Raw genomic sequence first — 25,000 nt, 5'->3', positions numbered from 1 at the left:
TGGGGAAGGTCAGGGAATCGAAGGGCGAATTTGCTCTGAGAATTCCAAGCAGCTCCTTCAAAACACTTCATCTGCAAGCGAAAGAGCCGAGCTGCATTCTTCAAAAACAATGAAAAGATCTAATTATCATACCATAATTCCAGCCCGCATGCAAGCCAATGAGCAGGGCCTGAAGTGGCCCTCGGGGGGAATTGCATTTTGATGGATGCGAGAACAGCTGCTATTGTAGGAATGGTGGAAAGCCGTGAATCTGACTTCTGTTCTTCGCTATGTGCCGCTAACACAATGCTCACTCTCTTGTAATCCGCTTTTGGTGCGAAAGTGCGCATATCGTAAATAGTTTTCCATGTGTCATCTCCGTAGATCCAGTAATGTCAGAGGAATGCAACTTCAGGATGTTGCTCAGAACAAACAGAGGTTTCCGAACAGGGCCAGTTTAACTTGGCAGTCTGTTTGGCAAATGTGGAGCGCTTTCAAAAGCCGTGGAAAATTTGAGAATGATGGATGAACAAAACTGCATTAATCTTATAATACAAAGTCAAGGACAATGCCGAACTTTATTCCGTTTAGCGGATATGAAATTGAATGACGTTGATTCAGGCATTACCGAACATCTGTGACTGAGTAAACGGCTCAGAATTCCTGGCGACATCTGGATTTTACACACTATGAATATGTTTCTAGACTATAAAATGCAAAGGAAATATTTGAAAACCTTCCACATACGTGTGGTGGAAAATTATGGTTTATGATTGAAGACGTATACAATTCACTGGCAAGTGAGTGTGGTTTTTTGATTTTTTGAGTTTTGTCTTCTGTTTTGAGTCTACATTTCAGATACATCAACATATTGTCCATTTATTACAACATTTTTCTTTGATATCTGACAAGTCAACATTAAAATCAAAACTGACCCCTATTTACTGTCTTCACACATGTCTGTCTTCACAAACTTGCTGTCTTCACAATGTCAATACACATTTCTGGTCTATAAATAACTATTTTTAGCTGTCATATCTACACCACCTTTCATGCTCAAATCAACTCTGAATGGATGAAATCAAGTCTGTAGAACTTTTTTCATTGAATATCCATTTCATTCATAAATCAGTCACATTAGGAAAGCAAAATAAGTTGTGAATGCTGTTTCATGTTGATCCAGAATTATCATGTGGCACTCTCTATAACGTAACTCTATACAGCAGCATTGTCTATTACGCAAAACAGGGTGTATAAAGCAATTCTATACCGCAACACATTCTATAATGCAACTCTGTACCATGACGCTCTATAATGCAACTCTATGCCGAAAAGCTCTATAATGTGACTATATACCATGACCCTTTATAACAGAACTCTTTTGCAACAGGGTGTATAAACCAACTCCATACACTCGTATTTCTATACCGTGACGCTCTATAATGTAACTGTATAGTGCAGCAGAACGTATAATAACCACAACATGCTCTATAATGCCACTCTATAGTGCCACGCTCTACAGTACACAACTTTACAGCGCAATATTCTCTATAGCATGACATGCTCTATAATGCATTCTATAGTGCAACTTGCTCTATGATGCAACTGTGTAGTGCATCACGGTCTGCAAAACTATTCCACAACACAACACAGTTAAAAACACCACTATTTCATGCAACACACTCCATAACACAACTCCACAATGCCATGTTGTCTGTGCTTTGCCGCTTCCAATGATCTCTACGCGCATTTAGTTCCCAAAACTTGTTTTATTAGATGTTTTAACATGTGATGGACAGGCCTGATGCGTCAGTCTGAAGGGAAAGGATGCGTGTTTTTCTAAATAAAGCCCTTGTGAAGAGTTTTGTTGAGCTGTGCTGTTGTCATTGGCAGAGAGAGGTAAGACGGACAACGCCCTCGACCAACAGCCAAACCATTTGGCACAGAGTTATGGAGCTTCTGGAAGAAGCCGTTATTCAAACAGCTTGTGAAACACGTCTCCTTTTTTGGTACTTTTTATTCAAAAAATGTATCCCCCCCACCTTAGTTTTCCGTGATGCACCTTGGTCGGAGGGGTTTCAGCACAAAGACCCTTTCTTACAGCAGAAAAATGACTTTTGTTGAGTCTATTTACTTTATTTGCTCAGTTTTCCCTTTCCACTGGCCCCCATCCGCCCTCTCCCCTCCCGTCGGCCCCTCCTGTCTGAGTCGGGTGCCTCGTAAAGGGTAAAAAAAAAACAGCAGCTCTCCCTCTTATGAGCGCAAATCCACTTCAAGGACTGCAATAGCGGCACTCAGGGCCGTGGTGATCCTGTCTGTGGCGGCAGGGAGAAGATCCCAACCCTTTCCGTCTAACAAACCATAATGACTCAGTTGAGTTAATCAGCGGAAATGAGCAGCGCTGACAAGGTGCTTCGGCCCCGCTGTGATTCACAGACACACACACGGCACACGCGAAACTAGGTGAGGGACTCTGAGTAATTCCTTCACTGAAAGAGCATGTTTCTGTGAGATTACAAGTTTTGTGTTAGCGCTCTATAAACATGGAGCTCTTCAAGCGCAAAAGGGGTAAATCGAAAATTCTCACACACACACACAAAAAAGAAAACATTTACTATTTTAAGAGATAACTCACACCTCTGTATTAAAGTTAATTATATTTTTAATAGTTAATAGGATGTTCTCAATGCAAGTTTTTGTCCGATTCTGGGGACAAATTGTACAGTCTAAGTACAGTATGAAAACATACACTTACACTCAAACACTTTTAGTGTTTAGCATGGATGAGCGCTCTGGTTATTGACGTTTAGAGGGCATCTTGATGTTTGTGGTGTTCAGAGGCAGTTTGGTGTGAAGAACAAGTAGCGACCTCGGAGTGGGCGTGTGTGTGTGTGTGTGTTACTGGGCTGCGCAGTAGCTCGAGGGATGGGTGGAGTTAGACACCCTTGTCCTGCGGTCACACACACACTCCCCATCTCTGCCTGTCATTAACTCTGATTGATGGCTCTGGAATGGTTGGCCACACGAACAGCGATTCGTTACAGTGCTTAGGAAGGTTTTGTCTAATCCAAACTAAGTAAAACTTGATACGATTTACGGCTTTATAACAGTATTATCACAGGCCCTGTTCTTTAGCTAGCCGACAGCACAGCCCTGCTTTGGTCCATCTGGTAATTCTGTGGTCAGATACTTTTGTATAATCATTTTAAACTGCATATTGTCCCAGGCAACCAATTTTTGCCAGTTTTATATTGCTCTCCTGTCTTTTCCTTCTCTCATTAAGTAATTTAACCTTGAATCAAGATGAATGTCCATTTATGTATTTACTATTATTTATTATTGCCAAATAAATTACTTTAGGATATGCAAAACCCTTCTACTTCTTGTCAGGTGTCCTGATCACCCTGTTGGGGTTTATTTTGTGATGATGCTTGTATGATTATGGATTTTCGATTTAATTACTATTCCAGGTTGACCGCATTACAGCTTAATATCACATATCCACAGCATTTGATGTCTATGTTTATTTATGAATATCTATTTAGCACTTTGGCCAGGTCTGATGTAGGAACCACGCCCATTCGCAAAGGTTAGCCAATCAAAAACCAGGGTCATTTACATATAGGCTTAATGGTTCCCTTGGCTGTTTAGTAAGAGAGAGTGGAAATGGTCATGAAAAATTCAATTAGGACTTGTTTTTGGTGCAAGAGACCTTGACTAGCATTAAAAGGGATTTGAAGGGAAAATGTGTGAAATTTATAAAAGTGTTTTCTATTTATTCATGTCTGAATTTCTTCATTAGTGCCTTTTGTGATCCCACCGCATGACTAATTCAAGCACAAGGTTTGAATTAGCACATAAAAGCAGAGTAATATGAAATTGTTTACAGTTATGAAACCATGATACATTTTGAGTATATAAAAAGGCATCAATCAAAATTACGCCATTATATTAAGTTTATGAGGCAGTTAAAAGCTTTACAGTTCTCACTCCTGATTTTTGGTATTTTGTTGTTTAACATCTTGAAGGAATCTTGAGAAATGTGCTGCAGGTTAATTTAGTGTGATTCACATGAGTAAAAGGTTCAGTCAGCGAGAGATTCAGTGGAACTTAGTCAGGGTAGATGCCATATTTAATTTGACGTGAATGAAAGAGTTTTTGCCAAAGCAAGCGTCACTACTATTTGAACAGACGCTTAACCTGATGTTTTAAACTTCTGTGCATAATGTGAATAGCCTTCGAGCGAGTCATTTAGTTCTAGGTTGGTGCTAGTCTTGCATATACTTTGTTTTGACTATCAATATCAAATTTAGTCTACAAGAAGTGTTCAATATAGTGAGAAAGGGACTATCTGACCAACATACAAAATGGCAAACCAGTTTTATTTTTTTTATTTGACATTCTGAAACCAGTGATACCATAATAATAGATTGCAATGTGAACTAGTAGTGTATTTCTATAATAGCGCAGCAATTTTTTGATAAAGGTTGTAAAGACAGTCTCAGTCTGACAGATGCATTCGTCCGTACACACTCCACAGCTCTTATTAAGAGTCTGTGAAATTAAAAACACTAATCAGATGTGAAAGAGGTTTCTGTGTGTCACAGAGTGTTCTGGAATTCACAGCACAAAATGTAATAGTATTTAAAAGAGGTTCGCAAATTGGTTCCTTGTGTTGTTTGCTAGCAAATTGTTTACAGAGTGAGATGTTTTCACCTCCTGAGAAATGCTTTTGATTGTGTCCAGGAACGCCCAGCTGATGGTATGTTAAAAATGAAGCGCCGTCGTGGTGTTAAGAAATGCGTCTGGTCACAAGCCACCAAAAATAACAACAACAAACAGATGAAAGAATGAAAGGCACAGTCTGTTAAACAAAGAGTCTATAGTTGTGTTCTACCAGATCCCAGTTGCCTCCGAGTCAATTTCTGTCGTCAAGCCAAACAATAATCCCCAATCTGTGTGATATTTCAGCTATCAGATTGAAGAGCTCCGGCGGAGAGGAACACCGTGAGCTGAGGTTTGATGTGGTCCATCAGAGAAGATCCACGTTCGATAAGAATGATCTGTCCTGTAAGCTTAGATCTTCTGATTTGAGAACATTGAGAACACTGTTTCAAACCCTTGTTTACATTTTCAACTTTCATTAGTGTGTAATGTTGCTGTTTAAGCATGAAAAAGGTCTGCAAAGTTACAAAGTCACTCCATTTTTATTCTCTATATCAGTGCACACTGTTCATGCGACTTGTTCATGACATATTTTGTAAACACAAAGACTGCCATGAAAGTTAGATAGATGAACAGATGGATAGATAGACAGACAGACAGAAAGACAGTGAGGCAGATAGACCTGCATGTGGATGGATGGATGGATGGATGGATGGATGGATGACATATTTTGTAAACACAAAGACTGTCAAGAAAAATAGATGGATGAACAGATGGATAGATGGATGAACAGATGGATAGATAAATAGACAGACAGTGAGATAGACAGAGAGGCAGATAGACATGCATGCATGTGGATGGATGGATGGATGGATGGATGGACAGATGGACGGATGGATGGATGGATGGACAGATGGACGGATGGATGGATGGATGGATGGATGGATGGATGGATGGATGGATGGATGGATGGATGGATGGATGGATGGATGGATGGATGGATGGATGGATGGATGGATGGATGGATGGATGGATGGATGGACGGATGACTTGATCATGACATATTTTGTAAACACATAGACAGCCAAGAAAGATAGATGGATGAACAGATGGATTGACAGAGAGACGGATAGTGAGATAGACAGGTGGATGGATGGATGGATGGATGGATGGATGGAATATGGATGGCTTGTTCCTGACATACTTTGTAAGCACAAAGACAGCCAAGAAAGTCCAGAAAGATCTAAAGTCATAGTAATTACAGTTCCAGAATTTTTTTTTTTTTTTTTTTGGGTTCTGCTTCATTCCTGAAGGCTTTTCTGCAGTGGATCATTGTAATCTATCCTCATAATGTGAAACACACGAGCGTGTCAGCAGCAGTGGTTACAGTTAGGCCTATAACATGTGACCCCTACAGGTCAGTGAACAACAGGGGTCATCCATATGTGTGTGTGTTGTATATAGTGAAGGCAAAGCAGAGAGCAGTAAGAGTGTAACAGGACCTGTGGGAGCTTTGAATGTCTCCTAAGAATCAGGCTGATTTATAGTCCCTCCTATAAGCAGAAGACATCCTTCACGCTAATCTACACCAGAAACAGGAGAGAGACCTACAGAAGAATAGAGCTTTAAAACCTAGGCATAGGTTTAATACTTAGGCAGCATCCTGCAAAGAACCCTTGTCTTAACTCTTTCCCCGCCAGCATTTTTTTAAAAAAAACTTGCCAGTCACCATCAGCAATTTTGATCATTTTCAAAAATATTTCAGAATATTTTGTTGTATGAATATCTGAACATGTAATATGTCAATAGAAAGAGCAGAGCCTCTTTCAGAAGATGCATAATAGCGCCCCCTATACCATTTAACAGTGAAAAAAACAAAAGACAGAAAATTCCGTCAATGGTGGGGAAGCGTTGCCTTTTAAATGATGGAAAATTCCTTCAAGTGTCAGGGAAGCGTTGTCTCATACATTACGAGAAACTCCATCAATGGTGGGAAAACGTCTCATAAACGATGGAAAATTACGTCAATGGTGGGGAAAGAGTCAATGTCTAATTTCCCGTTAAAATGTCCAAAAAGCATTTAAATAAGATTTATTTAAGCATTTACTTATAGCAATACATTAAGCGTATTTTGTCTTAGCAAACAAGTTCAGTAGGACAAAATATGTGTAAATTCAATATACAATAAATCCTTTTTTCCAAGGATTTTCGTGGAAAAATTGGACAAACATTCATTAAAAATATAATTTTTGCAATGAATGATCAGAAATGCTCTACAAAGGCAGTCTTTTTTTTAATGATTACAGCCAATGCATCATACTAGTAGCATTATTTGCATAAATTGATTTCAGTATGTTGCTAAGTTAAAGCAGCGACACTCAGCGAATTTTTCATTCGGAATATGGCCGATGATAAAGGACATACAGTGGATAACATTAATTACACTAAAAAGCTTCTTGTGCTATTAGGAAACTATTAAAGATAGAAAGAAATGTCCATTTTATTTAGACCAGGATAACTTGAATGCATCATAACTCATAGGAAATTCACAGATGCCAGCATTATTAATATTTATGCATTTCCTCTTCGGCCTTTCCATTTCTAAATCTCCTCATGTTCGGCATCTCCCGGCAGATATTCGTCCTCATCTGTCTGGGGCCGCATCGATGTGGTGATCGTGAGACGGGGCGAAAATTTCACCTGTGCTCAGAATTGCATAAATACACACTCCTGTCTGCTTTGACTTTTACAGCGCCATATTAGGAGGACTGTCCAACCATCTGTCTTCTAGAACATTCACCCACACAGTGGATCTCAAAGACCAGTATTAAATGTGTTATATGATGAAAAGGTGCGTTTTTCGGCTAAAGAGAGAACTAAGGGTGTTTAAAGGGCACCTTCAGGAGACGCTGACATTCAACAGGCTTGGTTTAAACACACACACCTCCTCTGCGGTGATCTCCAGCCGAGCCACATGTTTAAACCATTACCCTGCCATTAGTGAGAGTTTGATACTCGGCGAGCCCTGAGCTAGCAGAACCATCTCATCTCTACTGCCGTAAAATCAGACATGTAAACCGTATGGATTAGAAACAGTCTCTGATTACAATTAAACCCTGTGGTTTTCCCACACACATACACGCTGAATCACTGTGCACTCCTGGAAAAGGTTTTATTGGTGAAATATGCTAAGGCAAGATTCACTTATTTCTGTTACTCATACTTAGGCCTTGAGGTCTGAACAAAATGTTAACGCAATTTAACTTCAGTCCTGCACAGTTTGTGCTGTGAACATGAATGATAATTAAAGTTATGTGGCTTTTTAAGATGAGGTTTGCTATTAAATCAGACTGAATTATGGCATGTTGGCTACATTGCCTTCATTTTTTAAGTATAATCAAACTGGCTGCATAAGTAACACTTTATTTTACAGTGTCCTTGTTACATTTGTTACATGTACTTACCATAGCAATAACAATAAATTATGCATAATTACATGCAACTAACCCTCAACCAAATCCTAATCCTACCCTAACCCTATAGTAACTACATGTAGTTAATTATTACTCAGTACTTAAATATACAATTACACTGTAACAATGACACCGTAAAATAACCGTAAGTGTAACCGAGTTACGGTTAGGGTTTGGTTTTGGGTTAGTTACTTGTAATGATGCATAATATATTGTTATTACTAAAGTAAGTATGTACAGTAGTAACTTGTAACTATGTCACCTTAAAATAAAGTGTTACCAAATTATTTTAATGAGTTAAAGTAATGGAAAACATATGTTGCCATGACATATTGGTCATGGTCATGAATTGTCAGATTGGTCTCTCTGATGAAACACACCTGCACTTTTTCTTACAGACCAGAGGAATTCCTGCACACACAAACACACATGCATTTACAGGCATAAAGGTTCAGTTGTCAGAGTTTAAATCGCTCCACGTCGACAGTAATGAGGTGAGTTATGTAGCTGAATGAAGTGTTTCACGCAATGACGAGTTGATAGAAATCAGGGATTGACCTCATGCTAACAGCACAAGGCTTGCGTTGTTCGACTTGTTCCCCACACGTCGATAGTCAATATTTACACAATCACATCTGTGTTCGAGTACAGCTCCTTCAAAGGCTTCATGAAATCGAAATCAGCACTATTTATTTTAATCAAGGTTTCTGGTATTATTGTGCGCAAATCATCAGTGCATGACATTTTAAAAGAACAGAAATTGCTTTCATAATCTTCAACCAAATAATAGTAATCTTCTCCATCTCAGAAACGACTTAATAAGTTGAAAAATAATCAACTTCTCGTCCAATTATTTATTTTTTTGCCAGTTTTATAGATTGTGAGTGTGATAACTGAGAAAAGCAGTAGCAAACCTCTCCTCATCAAGAATAACAATTTGAGGTAATGCATCACTTTAAAGCTGCTTTGAAACAATCTGTATTGTACAAAGTGCTATATAAATAAAGATGACTTAACTTAATGCATGTCTGCAGCACAACGGGATGTGTAATGTGCCCTAATTTTAATACTTAGGATAAGGGGTTTGTTTAAATCACACTAAGTGCATAAACTTAAGTATATAGTAATTGCTTTAAGATTCCTTTGGAAACACCATTATCATATCATACTTTTCACAATCGTAATGTTTGGAAATAGTTGACATAATGGATGTTAAATGCATTGTAATTGTTGTCTTTTGCGAGGAAAATACATTGTCACTGAACTTTTGCTCAGTCTGAAAACTGCAGAGCTTGAGTTAAAGGAAGTGCGTGAGGTTTGCTCCCATGGGACGGTGTTTCGATGCAGCGACAGGTCAGGAGTCAGAGCTCATGTTTTAAGGTCACAAATAAGCATCCAGGCAAAAAAGAGTTGCAGACTGTGAGATCTCAGTGAGTTCAAAATGAGATCCCCATCTGGGTGTTCGTAAGGCTTAGCATCTTAATTCCGGGTTCTGCCCCTTTTTTACTCCTCTCAATGGCTGCATCCCAAATCTATGGAAGCTTGTTTCCGCCACAAAAAAAAAAAAAAAAGATAATTGCGATTTTTTTATCTCACAATTGCGAGTTTACATCTCGCAATTCTGACTTTATTTCTCAGAATTGCGAGATATAAAGTCAGAATTGCGTGAAATAAAGTCGCAATTGCGTGTTTTAAAGTCAGAATTGCGAGATATAAAGTCAGAATTACGTGAAATAAAGTCACAATTGCGTGTTATAAAGTCAGAATTCTGACTTTTTTTCTCGCAATTGCGACTTTATATCACGCAATTCTGACTTTATAACACAGAATTCTGACTTTATATCACGCAACTGGAAGATATAAAGTCAGAATTGCATGATATAAAGTCGCAATTGCATGTTATAAAGTCAGAATTGTGAGATATAAACTATTCTAAGGTAAAAAAAAATAAAAAATAAGTCCGTCTTTTTTTCCCCCTTAGAATTGGACTTTATATCTCACAATTCTGAGAAAAGATGTCAGAATTGCGAGATATAAACTCGCAATTATGTGTTATAAAGTCAGAATTGCGTGATATAAAGTCAGAATTCTGAGATATAAAGTCAGAATTGCGTGATATAAAGTCAGAATTGCGAGATATAAAGTCGCAATTGCGAGAAAAAAAGTCAGAATTCTGACTTTATATCTCGCAATTCTGAGAAATAAAGTCAAAATTGCGAGATGTAAACTCGCAATTGTGAGATAAAAAGTCGCAATTATCTTTTAAAATGTTTTATTCAGTGGCGGAAACAAGCTTCCATACAAATCGCATACTTCCATACTATATAGTAGGTGAAAAACAAAATGTGACGTATGTCTGAATTCACAGTACTCATAAAAGAGTCTGCAAAAAGTACCCGGATGTGAATACCTTGAATCCGGCGAGATTCTGAAGTGTGCATATGATGGATACTTTACTATCCCGTGAGTCAATGGGAGAGGATTTGTGAATGGAAGTAAAGCGACACAACTGACGCTGGTGGGTCACATGACAGTGACAACATTGCCAATGTAGTATGTATGAATTACTTTCATAATACAGACATTCATACTAGAACGTTTTTTAGTAATTACTTATTCAATAAATCAAGAGAGTATGCGATTTGGGACGCAGCCTATGTCTCTCTTTTGCATGCTGGTGAGTGACATCATGCTAACGGGGCAGTTTCTCGCACTGCTGCGGTGAATCTAACGTCAGCTTCTAAAAATTCTGCAGGGAGCATCTGAAAGTGCTACGTGTCCGCTAGGGAAAATAATTCAGCATGTTCCCTCGTTCTCTGGACATGAGCTACTGCAAACCAAACATGGGCCTCAGCTCCTGTGGAGCGCAATAACGGTCGTTTATGACGTCTGCACATTAAGACACATTTTCTGGCTCATTTTATTCACTGAGCGGAGAGAGAGAGAGAGAGAACAAAAAAATTGGATTTTTCCCTCCAGATGCTCACCTTTTACCTTCCCCCACTTCCTGTTCAGCGGCAGAATCCAGAGCTCTGACCTGTAGGATCAAACATACAGGGTTTCTAGCACACAAATGCATTTCTGTTTTAAGATGGTCTTATTATGCAAGATTCATAGGTGCATGTATTTAGAAATATATGTCTTTGTAAACTTTCATCAAGATATAATAAGTTTCCCTGCTTTTAAAATGACATCAAGGCCATGCACTTGAGTCCACTTATTAGCATTCTTGCACCAAAAATGCCTGTAATTTAGTTTTCATGACCACTTTCTTACTCTCACTTACTGTAAGAATGAATTAAACAGACTTTTTTTTGTTACTGTACCTTTAAAATATGTAAATGACGTTTGTTATGAACATTTCACATGTGAAATGAGTAATAAAACCACCACCAAGTTGTTAAATACTCAATAGGATCATATGTTAAAGTAACTTGTACAGATCTTGTGAACATGAGTCTTCATTTTGTAAGAACAAGGTTATTCTTGTTTAGCGTGAAATGACTCCTTTAAGTATTTGTTCTTAACCAGTATAAACACGTTTCAGTGTTTTACTTCTCACAAGAAACACAGACAGAAGAAAAGACTCTTCTCAGCCTCCTATAATCACTTTTGTCTTTCCTCTCTGTTTGTGTTGAGTGTATTTTAGGCACATCTGCAATTACGCTTCTTGTTCAAGCAGAGAGTGGAGATTTCTCAGGCAGTTCTGGCTCGCGTGTGTGTGAGAATGTGAGCGCGCTGTTTGTATTTAAAGGTTGAGATGATTTAATTAATATCAGTGTCAGCAGTGTGCTGTGGAAACGGTGCAGTAATTCCCTCTGAGCAAGTGTTTGAGAGAAGAGAGGAGCGATATCTGAGAGAAACGTGAGGGAAGGGTATAGATGCGAACCTCTGTGGGTCAACAGTACATTTGAGTTCAGTTACATGTGCTTATGGTTCTGTAAAACAGCTTTTGTCTGTCGTTACCCCTGAGATACTCTTCAGTTCAGCTCATGGAACAATCTCTGATATCGTCCAAACAGCACTTTTATACCTTCAAGTCCTCTGGAAGGAAAACTACTCCCAGAATGCCAAGTTTAATGGGGCCAAATCATGAAAAACTAGATAAAAAAAGACATATACGCTCTTATATGTTCTAATATATGCTCTTGCATTATTAGTGGATATTAATTAGGGTCTTTTCTGCTGGTTACATCGTTAAGCCAATAGGTGGCGACAAGTGACTCTTTATGTATGAGACATTTACTCAATCATTCGTTCAAAACATTGATTCATTCAAGAACAAAACTACTGACTGTATGGCTGTGTCCAAAATCGCCCCTATACCCTTAAAAACGGCACTATTTGAGGGGAAAGCCATTTGTAGTGGTGTCCGAAACCACAGTGGATGTTATCGAGTGCAGTCATTCAATCCCACAATGCACTGCAATAACGCGTGTACAACCGATAAACATGCAACAAGTTGAATTTGCTCTTTCTTTTTTTTTTCATTCACTCATTCAAGTGGAGTAATGTTAGGAATAGTGAATGAGGGTATAGGGGGTGATATCAGACACAGCCTGTTTGTAAGTTATTGAATCATTCACTCAACCGATTCGTTCGAACGCTGATTCATTCAGTAATAAAACAATTAACTGTCTGTATTCTTTCAGGAACGAAGACACACACTGATTCAACTCTTGTTTATTTAACTGTAGCTGTGTTACAGAAAGATAGGACACTTCTGTAATACAGCACCTGTCGATCAGAATTGCGTATTTAAATTAATAGTTTCAAAGACTGTCTTCATTTACTCGCCCTCGTGAAAGGAATTATGTTGCATTCTGGTTGTGAATGGGGACTGGTTGTTCAATGCATAATTGTAGTTAATAGGGACTCCTTGTTCGCTATAAGACTTCCGAAATCATGCGATAGCTTTATGTCATGATAAAGAACAAAGTTTTTTTTGCTGAAAACCTCTTCAGCAATATAGCGCATATTCATGTATATTCAAATATAGCATGCGTGATGCGTCTTGACGTAATTATTACGTTATTAGCTCAAATGAAAACATGCGGAGGAAATGAAAGGATAATGTAATAATACTGTATTACATGTTTTTTCTATTTCTTGAAGGACGTGTTGCTCAGAACAAGTTATGAAGCATTGCTATTTTTATAGTCTATAGCTTTTTGAGGGGAGGGGGGGGGGCTGCATAGGCCTGCATGTTTACTTATGTGTCATCATCCTTATTTTCTTGTAAAATAATATCCTCTCAAAATATCTTGCCAGACTTTGATCAACGCAGAGGCTGTTTTTGATCTGCCATAGCAACAGTGATCCCCACAAAAAGCTCAGTCTATATAGAGAGACTCCAGTAAAACACAGCTTTAAGATTGATGTAATTACAACCATCCCTCTCTCACACACAAACACACACACACAGTTTCTACACAACCAGAGGAACAACTCATCAGCAAAACCACTATTTATGTACTATGTTTAATCTTACCGGCAGCTCGGCGGTTTGTTTTAGGAAATGCAATGGTCACTCGTTGTTGCCATAGAGACTACACGTGAAAAGATGTTTGCCATGTTTTCAGATGTGCTCTTAAAAATTGATATTTTAGATTAATTATGTGTGTTTCTTTGAAAAATGCAGGCAGAATGCAAACAGAACTCAACTCAGTGACTCTTTTTCTTCAAAAGTGACTAGTACTCTTTTTTTTTTTTTTTTTTTTTAGTTGTGTAAATGTAATTTGTGGATGAAAGCTCAGGTGAAAGTTCAGACAAGTCATTTTATAATAGCAGGTGTATGGATCGAGTCCAGGCCCGATTTACTGGCACAGAGCTCATCTGCGGAGAGATCCGTTTATTCCCCATGACTGCAGCCCTGGACAACAAATCATTCGTGAGGCAAATGAGCAAGCGAGTTTAAGGTCACCTTCAGAGAGGTTTAGTCTCTAGACAGAACATAAAAAACATGCTTCATTATGGATTTTTTTAGTCTGGTTCCTCTGTGATCTGCACATCTCTTGTTTGGCCGATTAAACAGTAGGTTTCTTCCGCTGGTTTCAGTTGTTTCTGCTTCCGTGTGAATGTTCCGGACATCTGACAGGGTTTTGAGGAACTAGGGTGCGTCTGATTCATTCACAGGATGGGGAGACAGAGACCCACTCAGTTCCCTTTGAGCACTAAAAATACAGACTGCAGCGGTCCTCACGATAGCGCCATCTGCCCTGGCAGACGACCAGGGACACACACACACACACACACACAAATAAACACAGTTTCCCAGGGCGAAGGATGCAAGAGCAATAGGAGCATCATATGATTAAGCTAGTGTGACTTAGAAAGTCACATCAAAAGAGCTGGACTGCAACCCAATTCATTTACTTTCTGTGCTACACAGAATGCAAGGTTAGGTTGAGTGCATCCCAAATCGTAGTGTTAGTATTATTTCCAGGGCATTTTTGAGTGCATCCATGCATGCTTTTTCAGTTCGGCCTTGGCTCTGAAAGTATTTTTCGCATTCAATTTTTCCCATATGGATTTATAAAAAAGTCTTTCTTTTCAAGTTATAAGCCATGAACCAAACCAAACAGCTATGATGTGAATCACAACATTACAAAGTTTGATTTGAAGCAAAAAATTATTAGAAAACATGACAAAAAGGTATTAGTCTAAGTACTTAACAGCCTTCAAAAATGAAAATTCTGTCATTTACTCGCCCTCATGTTGTTCCAAACCTTGGAACAGAGTTTCTTTCTTCTATTGAACACAAAAGAAGAGATTTTAAAGAATGCTGTAACCAGAAAGTTGAAGGTAGCTATTCTTTTCCTATGAAAGCCAATTGCGACCGTCAACGGTTTGATTATCAACATTAAAAATATCTTCTTTTGTGTTCAACAGAAGAAAGAAATAGGTTTGGAACAACTTGAGAATGAGTAAGTGATGACAAAATTTTTATTTTTGGGTGAACTATCCCTTAAATGTGGGAAAGCGAATTACATTATTGAAGTAAAAATAATGAAATAAGAAATATAATACTATTAATTTAAAATATATATAGAAACAATATATTTTAGGTTTATAGCAATATATGCATACAAATATTGTAAGTTTGATTCATGATTTGTTTTATGTAACAATTCTCTGATTGGTAGAGATTTCTCTACAGAATCATGGGTAATGTAGTTTTTCACCAGGAATTCCTCTGTTGAAAATAATTGAAAAAGTAAGTTGAAATAATGTGGGCTGATGACTTTTTTTGTTGTTTTTAACTTCTGTAATGCATAAAAATGTTCATGCTAATGCTTACATGCAAACACAACTTAATGTGTAACTGAAGGTTGTGTGATCAACTATTTTATCAAGTCGTAGTATGTCCAATACTAGCATTCTGACTTACCACATATACAGAAGTATGTACTTTACCATCACCGATGAAGTATGTATTTTTATGTCATAGTTGAAATACAGCGGGGGAAAAAAGTATTGAACACGTCATCATTTTTCTCAGTAAATATATTTCCAAAGGTGCTATTGACATGAAATTTTCACCAGATGTTGGTAACAACCCAAGTAAGCCATACATACAACTTGGACAACTCTTCTGATTATTCTTTTCACTCTTTTATCAGAAATCTTGCGAGGAGCACTGGTCGAGGCAAATTTATGGTGAAATTATTGTCTTTCCACTTCTGTATTATGGCCCCAAAAGTGCTCACTGGACCATTCAGAAGCTTAGAATGGCGCCTATAACCAATGCCATCATTATGTTTTGCAACAATTAGGTTGCGAAGGTTTTGAGACAGCTCATGATGGCTTTTAGGTCTCATGATGGCTTTTACCCATCATGAGATGTGTCTTGTGTGACACCTTGGCAATGAGACCCAAGTGACGTGTTCAATACTTATTTCCCCCGCTGTATGTAGTTTGAAATGTAGTCCTCATAGGACATATGCATGACCACATTTACTATTAATCTGAGATATTCCTAGAATTGGACAATCAAAGTGGGCATTACGTAGAATGGAGGTGTTTTGGAGGTCAAGGGATTGAAGAGTCTGAAAAAGTGAAGCAAGGAATGTGTTTAAATAAAGTTAATAGGATAAATTCTGATTTCATATTGGTTTTCTGAGTGGATTTATTTTTCCACCATTGCCAATTAAATTTAGTAATTCCAGTTTGGCACACATAGATTCCATGTTTCTGTCAGAATCTGCCATCACTCTCGATTTTTCCGCTTTGGGTTTTCTTTTGAGACAGTGTTCCCCTCTTTAAAATAACTGGTGTGTAAAAGACAGATGTGCCGTTTGCATTCAACTGATGGAGTTTCATAATCAACTAACCAACAGAATAATGATGCTCATTCACAAACAAAAGCTTTTTTTTAGCACGCAATGAGACGTGACTGGCCTATAAAGACGAGTCTTGGTGCACGTTGAATCCTGGAATGGTTGGGGGTCTTCAACACATGTGTCCCATTAAGAATCCCCTCAAAGAGCTGTAATGGGTTCCAGATTCATGCGTCCTGGCTGTGCTAACTGTGGCCCTTGTGTCTCTTCTGGTCTGAGCATGCTCAGTGCGCACTGACGGCAGATTGAACCTCAGAGTCCTTGGGCTCCAGTTGCCCAATCTCTGTCGGTGTGCTCGTTGAATATTCCAACAAAAACAGATCTGATGATCGTAAAGCTGAGGGAAATATTCCCAACTAATTCCATGTATTCTCTCTCTGGCTCTTGCAAATCTCCTGTGTGTTTCAAAGGTCGTTGAGCACTGATATAAACTAAATCAGACTAACGGGCTTCAGATAAATGGAGCTTCATTAAAATGGATCTCGCTTCTTTGGGTTTGCTCTGCTTTATATGCTATCCGAGGGTCTCAGATCTGTGTGGACAGTCTTATGCTGGCTCAGATCTAAATGTTACAACCTTTTCAGCATTATAGATTATTGTATGAGAGATCGTATAAGCCTCAGTGTTTTGCTCTGCCTCCTGTTGTGTTTGGCTCTTTCTGCAAGATTTATGTGTTTGTTTTTTTGGAGTGCATTGACTGAATGTATATTGGGCGTATCTTTGCTGAACTTTGAAGATCTCTGATGCTTTTTATGCATCACTCACTCAAATGAGTGCAAATGAGTGTTTCAGTTACTCTAAAGAGGGTCTGTGTTCATAAAATAGACGTTTGGCACATTAAAATAGTTTACTCCCAAATGCACATTCAGTTCACTGTAACATTATTTATGCTGAGTATTAAGTGTTCTCTCAAATCATTTTTTTTTTCCTTTGTTCATGAATACAGAGGAACAAATAGAAACACAACTAGGCTGGTGGCCATGACTTAGGAGTTAGCGCTTAGCCATTAGCTAATGATACTAATTTTTGCTGAATGATTTCAGATGCTGCCTACTCTGTTAAGGATAAATAAGTAATTTACTTTTTAAAAATCTGTCATTATTTATTCGCCCTCATGTCATTCCAAAACCCAGACTTACTTTCTTATGTGTAACAAAACGTTTTGAAGGATGTATTGATATACCATGCAGTTACAATTAAAGGGTTCTCCAAATGTCAAGTTTCAAAAAGGATGGAAAAGAACCATAAACATAGTCCAGATGATTGTATTCCAAGTGTTCTGAAGTCAATAGCTTTGTGTGAGGAACAAACTGACATTTAAATCACTAATCTACTGGTAATCTTTCTTTCCAGAGAGCTGTTATTTGCTATGTCTGAATAAATGAGTGAGTTCAAGTAAAAGAGTGAGTGAACTCAAGAATCAGATACCTGAATGAATCATTCAGACATGGTTTGTGAACCTGATCAAACGATTCGTTCAAAAAGTGTGAGTAAATGCCGAGAAATGTTTTTTCCTTAATTTATCATTGTAAATTTGATCAGTACTTGCTACTACTTTCTTTAAAGGGATAGTTCACCCAAAAATAAAATTCTGTCTTCATTTACTCACCCTCATGTTGTTCCAAACCCACAAGAATTTCTTTCTTATGCTGGACACAAAATAAGATATTTTGAAGAATATGAGTAACCAAACAGTTGATAAAATACTATAGAAGTCAATGGGGCTCATCAACTGTTTTGTACTGACATTCTTCCAAATATCTTCTTTTGTGTTCAGCGGAAGAAAGAAATTCATGAAGGTTTGGAACAACTTGAGGGTAAGTAAATGATGACAGAATTTTCATTTCGGGGGAAATTCTCCCTTTAAAACAATAAGTTAATATGTGATGTTTTTGTTGTAACAATAGTATTTTGGTGGACACTAATATTACCATGGTACATTTGTATCAAGGAGAGGAAAAAAACTTGTAAATGATCTGGCAAAAGGGAATTAAATGAGTCATAAATTGACTCCCGACCCTCTACCAAGACATTTGACCATAGTTCCTGTGAGAATGTTGCATTTCTGGATCCTTCCCAAAATTTCATGGAGGGGTTTCCCAATGAGTCTGGTTATATAATGTAACCGTTGCGTAGACGCTGTTAATTTGGCCCCTGTGAAACCTCTTCAGTAGAACAGGGGAACTCCTTGACATACGGCCCAGGAGTGATGCATGTATGATTTAAAAGCAACAGTGAAAGCAATAGAGAAAAAAAATCTAATTTTCAGTCCATGGCAAGTGGCTACATTAGCATACAGCCGGACATTATCACACTAAGCTCTGGGAATCCTGCAGTAAAGCAGTTATATAAACATTCTCATGGGGTCGAAGCTGGAACTCTTCAGAACAGTGTCTTTTCTACACAACAGCTGACAAGACAGCTGGAAAAGTTTTCAATTCAAACTTCCATCTGCTGTGTGTCTTCTCACTTCCACATTCACACGTTAATGGTCCACGTCATCATTAAAATATTTCTAGTAAAAAATAAAAAACTTTCTCCTTCTGTGTTTGCAGCTTCCTATTTTGGGGACAGCTACTGTCGAATAGATGCCATTCAAGACCTGTCAAGTTTTCAAGTGTCGCTCCAATTTAAAACCAGCAGACGTAGCGGCCTACTCCTACTGGCGGCGGGACACAGAGATTACCTCTCGTTGGAGCTTTACAATGGCAGACTACAGGTGAGATACATTTTGGGTTCAAATCCTTCAAGGGTCAATTAACTTTTCATGTCCTCATATCACCTCATTAAGATGACTTCTAGTAGCTTTATTGCTGTAATTCACTGTCGGTCTGAATGCTCTTTATGTTAAATTGCTTTGGATAAAAGTGGATAAAAATGGTAAATTACTACTTATGCACTAAAGACAGAGATCAGATTTGGCTAAATCAGAAAGCACAGGGTGCAGTTCTTCAAACTGCGGATTATAACCCAGACTGACTACACAAATAAATACAAACTCCAATATTTTCTCATGGCCCTTCAAGACTTCAGGCCCCCAGAATGAGCCACACAACGAGAAAATCTCATGTGAGTTTTTGAGAAGCAGCCGTTTGGTTTGTGGTGAAGAGGGATGACTCACATTCGCTTCCAGCTCCGCTGTGACAGGATCGTCACAGTTTTTCAGCTCAACACATGGAAAAAGCTTCCACAGCTAGAATGAGTTACTGGTTTGCTCTGAGATATTTATTCTTCATCTGTCGCCTCCCTAGAAAATGGCTCCCGCTCCGCACAGATAAACACAGACGCTCAAACTGCCTGCATTATGCTGCAATATGAAACGGTACCAAGACTATTTCATCTGTGGCAGGATTTGTCATTAAAAACGCATTTCTACTGACATATTCAATTCATTCAGATTTACTTTTTTCATCTTTGGAGGCTGCAGATCTGAAATGAGATCTGTGATATTTTCCGTTTAAGTAGCTACACAGTGTTTGAAATAGTAGACTCATCCAGAGAAGTCTGTATCAGATTTCACAATTGGATGCATGTATAATGCACTGTGAAAAATCATATTCTTATTCAGTACCTTTGCCTTGTTTTGTAGTAAAAATGTCTAAACAAGATAAATGTACATCAGAATTTTTCTTTTAATAAGATATTAAGACCAGATTTATTGGTGGTGCAAAGAAACCCCAAACCGTTGAAAGAAACCATATTCCTAACAAGTCCAAGTATTAACCTTTAAAGCGTGCAATTCCTCTGGCACATTTGTGATACAGACATGAATGTTACTTTAAATGATACCCCTAGAAACAAACCAGAACATCTTACAATTGCATAGCAATGCACTACAAAACACTATGAACAGCTTAGAAACTGCACAACAATGCAGTACTAAACACTCACAATACCCTAACATCATGGCAGCAACTTTTTAACAGGCAAGCACCACATGCCAGTGAAAAAGGTGTTTACTTCTTATTTTCAACAGCCACTTTTGCTGTCTAATAATTTGTTTCTGTGTGTCTCTTTACAGGCTAGGATTGACATGGGATCTGGAGAAAAGGTTCTGGCCTCCTCTATGGGTCTCCAGCTCAGTAACCTTCTGGACCATCATGTGTCTCTCATTCTGAAAGACTCTAAACTCACTATGGCTGTAGACAACCTGTACACAACCTTCATCCCGGTTGAGGATGCAGATGAGGACCTGAACATCGACCAAGGTGTGTTCCTTGGAGGTGTGAGAGACCTGGAAGTGGAGTACCTGAGCACAGCTGTGCCCTTCCTTCGTGGCTGCATGAGCAATGTTATGTTTGAATCTCATGACTTTGATATTCTGGCTTTAGCGAATACAGTGTGCTATGACATTAAGGAGACCTGCAGCAGCGAATTTGAGGCAGGGGACGGAGAAACCACCAGCTTTATCAGCCCGGACTCATTCATCTCTTTCCCTACTTGGACCAGACCTAGCTCAGGCTCCCGTAGCCTGGAGATGCTTATGAAGACGACCATTGAAGATGCTCTGTTGCTCTTCCACCCAGGACACCAGGCAGACTTCATTGCAATTGGAATGGCAGGAGGGTTCTTGAAAGGTGTAATCGACCTGGGAAGTGAGATGTATGTGCTGGACAATGGGGAAGTGAAAGTAGATGACGATCAGTGGCACAGAGTAACAGTTCAGATTAACCCCAATGTGTTTCAGATAAATGTGGACAGTAATCTGGTTTCACTCCCTCTTAATGAGTCGGAAAAGCTGGATCTAGTGGGAAACCTGTACCTGGGAGGCATTCAAAGGAAGATGAAGGATGTGTTTCAAGATGACTATTTGACTCGTGTGGAGGAGGAGATCACAACCGAGTCCTTTATTGGATGTTTAGGAGAAATCAAGGTGAATCAGAAAGGCAGAAGCTTGCAGGATGCTCTGATAACTAAAGACATTCATGTGAAATGTGAAGGGGAGTATGATTACTCCACTTATGATGAGGATTTGGAGTCAACAACTTCACCTCCAGTAAGAATAACATACATTAATGCCAATACTGATGTACATTGTTTCCCTACAGAGGACTTACCAGATATGTTCCACAATATTTCCAAGCTCCTGGACATCACTCCTCTGCTAGTTCCTGAGGGAGAAGAGGTCTTTGTCGACATTGTAAACCTAAACCCAACATTTAACCTAAACGCTGCAGGTGTTCGTCAATCTCAGATCATCTTTACTCTGCTTCAAAATCCTTGGTATGGACAGGTTGAAATGGGCTCAAGACACTCAAAGAAGTTTACCCTTCTGGATGTTGTTAACAAGAAAATCAAGTATCTCCACGATGGCAATGAAAAGTATGGAGATCAAATCCAGCTGGAGGTCATTGCACATGGAACGAATCTCCCTGAGTGCTTGAGTGTTGCACACCAATATGTGCTACCGGTGGAGATCCTGCCCGTCAATGACGTCCCTCAGCTCAGTTCAGGTGACATCTCAATCACGGCTAACGGGCGCACACGTTTAAGCCCAAACCTCGTCAAAATCTCAGACTCAGATAATCGTTGTGATGAACTCAAGGTCACAGTCACTTCAGACCCTACTTCTGCTGGATATCTGGAGAATGCTCAACAGCCAGGGTTTGGTCTAAGAGAGTTCACCTGTAGACAACTGAAAGAAGGAAATATCTACTACGTTCACAGGGGAGGAGAAGTGACTGGACTTACCCTGCATGTTTCAGATGGAGATTTGGTTAGCCAGTCAAGCACATTTAAGTTGCTCATCACCCAGCCACAGATTACTCTGGTCACAAATACTGGCCTCGTGATCAATCAGGATAGCAGTGCTCCTATTGGGATACAAAATCTGGCCATTTCTGCAACTCCAAAAACTGGAGATGTTGTTTATAATATCACTCAGGCACTTGAATTTGGAGAACTACAGCTAATCTCAGACAATGGGGTACCAAAAAGAGTCACACTATTTCATCAGTCTGATTTGGAGCAGAACCGACTGAAATACATTCCTAACCTCACAGCCGATCACAACAGCATAGAGACCGAGTTTATTCACTTCAATGCACAGCTTGGACAGGTCATCCTCCCAGACAAGACATTTATCATCAAGATCATGCCTGCCGTTGTAGGAATAGCTAAAATGGTTCCTCTGGAAGTTGAAAATGGGCAGCAAAAGGTCATTAAGCCTGAGCAATTGCAAGCTTTTGTGAGGATGGGCCAGACTGATTCAAGAACAGTCCAGTACATTATTCTGAAATGCCCAGCCCAGGGAGTCTTGATGATGCTTGATAAAGAGTTGTCTGAGGGCAATACCTTTACCCAACAAGACATTTTAGATGGTTTCATCAGTTACAGCCCTCGTGTCCGCAGAGAAGCTGACTTTGAGGATCAGTTCCAGTTCAAAGTATTTGCAAAGGATCAGTACTCCAGCGAATACACCTTTCCCATCAAAATCAAGGCTGATTCTAATGCTCCTGTCCTAACCAACGAGAGACTTGTGGTGCTGGAAGGAAAGGAAAACATCATAAGTAAAGAATATCTCTGGGTTCAAACCTCCACTTCAACAGACTTTGTTTTCAGAATAACACAAGATCCCAAACACGGTCGTCTTATCAGAGACTCTCCACCGGGTCAGCAAAGATTTGAGGGTGCAATTCGGGTCTTTAGCAATGAGGATCTTTCTTTGAACAGGCTAATTTACAAACATGATGGAACAGAAACAAGCCATGACCAGTTTAACTTTCTGGTGTTTGATTCAAGAGGTGGCAATGGTGGGCAAGATGAGGGTCATGAGGTTCTGAGGGGAGTTTTTAACATTGCAATACAGTCCAGGAACGAATATGTGCCTCAAAGGACAATCCACAAACCTTTCAATGTTGTCAGAAATGGCCAGCGTTTATTAACCACTGATGACATTCTGTACAAAGACGATGACTCTGACTTTAATGACACCCAACTAGTTTATGCGAGAGTGGGAATTCTTTCAGGAAACATTGTCTCCTCAGTAGATGTAACACAACCTCTATACCGCTTTACCCAGGCTGACCTGAGGGACAGGAAGGTTTTGTTTGTCCACCATGGGGCAGATCGTGAGCTATTCAAACTTCAAGTATCTGATGGTTTGCACAAGACCACAGCTGTACTTCAGGTGCAAGCAGGTGACCCTTATTTACGTCTAGCCAACAATACCATGGTGGTCATGGACCACGGTAGCACCAAGACGCTAAACACCAGTCTGTTAAGTGCAGAGACCAACATGGACATCAGAAGTGCAGCTGAGATCATTTATGAAGTGACTTCTGCTCCCAGTGATGGTAGGATAATAGTCAGTGGAATTGAATCTTCCACATTTACACAAGAGGACCTGACTAAGGGTGTGGTTTCCTATGAACACAACGACCAGAGCCTTAGCTCGAAAGATTCCTTTGCCTTCTCTGTGCAAGCTAAGGGTTGGTCAACAGAGGGCACTTTCAGGATTAAGATATTCAAGAAAGGTTACCTATCAGAGCCACTGATTGTGTCGAACAAGGGGATCATTGCGTATGAAGGGGAACATTCTGTTATTGAACAAACCCATCTGAAGGTAAGGCTCCCTTTCTTAAATGCATTTAAGAAAAATATCAATACATTTTCTAACCCTGTTGGCAATTCTTATTGACAAGATTTTTTTCAAAAAGAGGTTTAAGTTTAAGCCTTTGTAAACTGTTAGCAAAACTCTTAAACTTTGACCTCTCTATTGCCATCTGTGGTTGAAACATAAATTGCTAGTTTCTGCTCAGTGTCTAAATCATTATTGTAGGCTTACTACTTTAATTAAATTTTCCTAAATTGATGGCTACTACAAAAAAAAGTACACTGTCACCAAATTCAACTCAACAGTTTACACCAAAAAAAATGGTTTTACGAAAGTTTTAACTTGTGTTTCAGGAATGAGAACATGAAAGTCTTATTTCTTGTCCATTCTTAAGTTGTAATCCAAAGGAAAAAAGCCAGAGCTTTCAATGTTTGGCCAATTTTAAAGCGCAAAGTACTGTATGTCTTTTACATTAATACATTAGAAGAGAAACATATTCATTTCACTTGTAAAATACAAGACAAACACCTCGCACACTGAATAAATATTAAGATCAGTTTACAAAGACTTCCAACAGTGCTTAATGATAATTTGTGTTCAACAGCTGTTGTATTACAGTTGTGGAAGGTTCCAGAACCGCAAGAGCACTTCTCCCAAAATCCCTGAATGCTAGGCTCATAAATCTATCTAGGAGCTGCTTTGCATTTCTTTGCAAAATTTGTGTTTTAGAAACAGGGGGGAAAAAAGGTTGTTGATCCTCTGCAGTAGATATGCTATATTGTTGACGCTCCACTGAGTGTACTTTCAGTAATTACCCAAGTGTTGCCATAGATGAAACAGTCTCCACTCAGTTTCATTAGGACATTTGCAAGTGCCTGACATTGATTTATATCTTTGCTACTTTTTCTCTAAGTATTTCGGGAATTTATCACATAAATATCACTTAATCACTTAAATAGAGGGTTTGGCATGAATCTCATTTATGATAT

The 25,000-nt window shown here is 38.9% G+C and overlaps 1 protein-coding gene across 1 annotated transcript in view; it reads left to right on the top strand.

The window, feature by feature from the left end:
- cspg4 (chondroitin sulfate proteoglycan 4) overlaps positions 1 to 25,000 on the top strand; it is a 57,346-nt gene that overhangs the window by 12,814 nt on the left and 19,532 nt on the right. The window contains exons 2-3 of the mRNA XM_081355828.1: positions 19,012 to 19,175; positions 20,478 to 24,020. Of these exons, the coding sequence (XP_081211954.1) occupies positions 19,012 to 19,175; positions 20,478 to 24,020 (3,707 nt within the window). The remainder of the gene's footprint in view (positions 1 to 19,011; positions 19,176 to 20,477; positions 24,021 to 25,000) is intronic.

The sequence above is a fragment of the Scardinius erythrophthalmus genome (assembly GCF_964197995.2).
Source record: "Scardinius erythrophthalmus genome assembly, chromosome: 24".
In the NCBI taxonomy this organism is placed as follows: domain Eukaryota; kingdom Metazoa; phylum Chordata; class Actinopteri; order Cypriniformes; family Leuciscidae; genus Scardinius; species Scardinius erythrophthalmus.
Note: the sequence above shows the minus strand (reverse complement) of the source record. Positions and strands in the feature narration are given on the sequence as shown.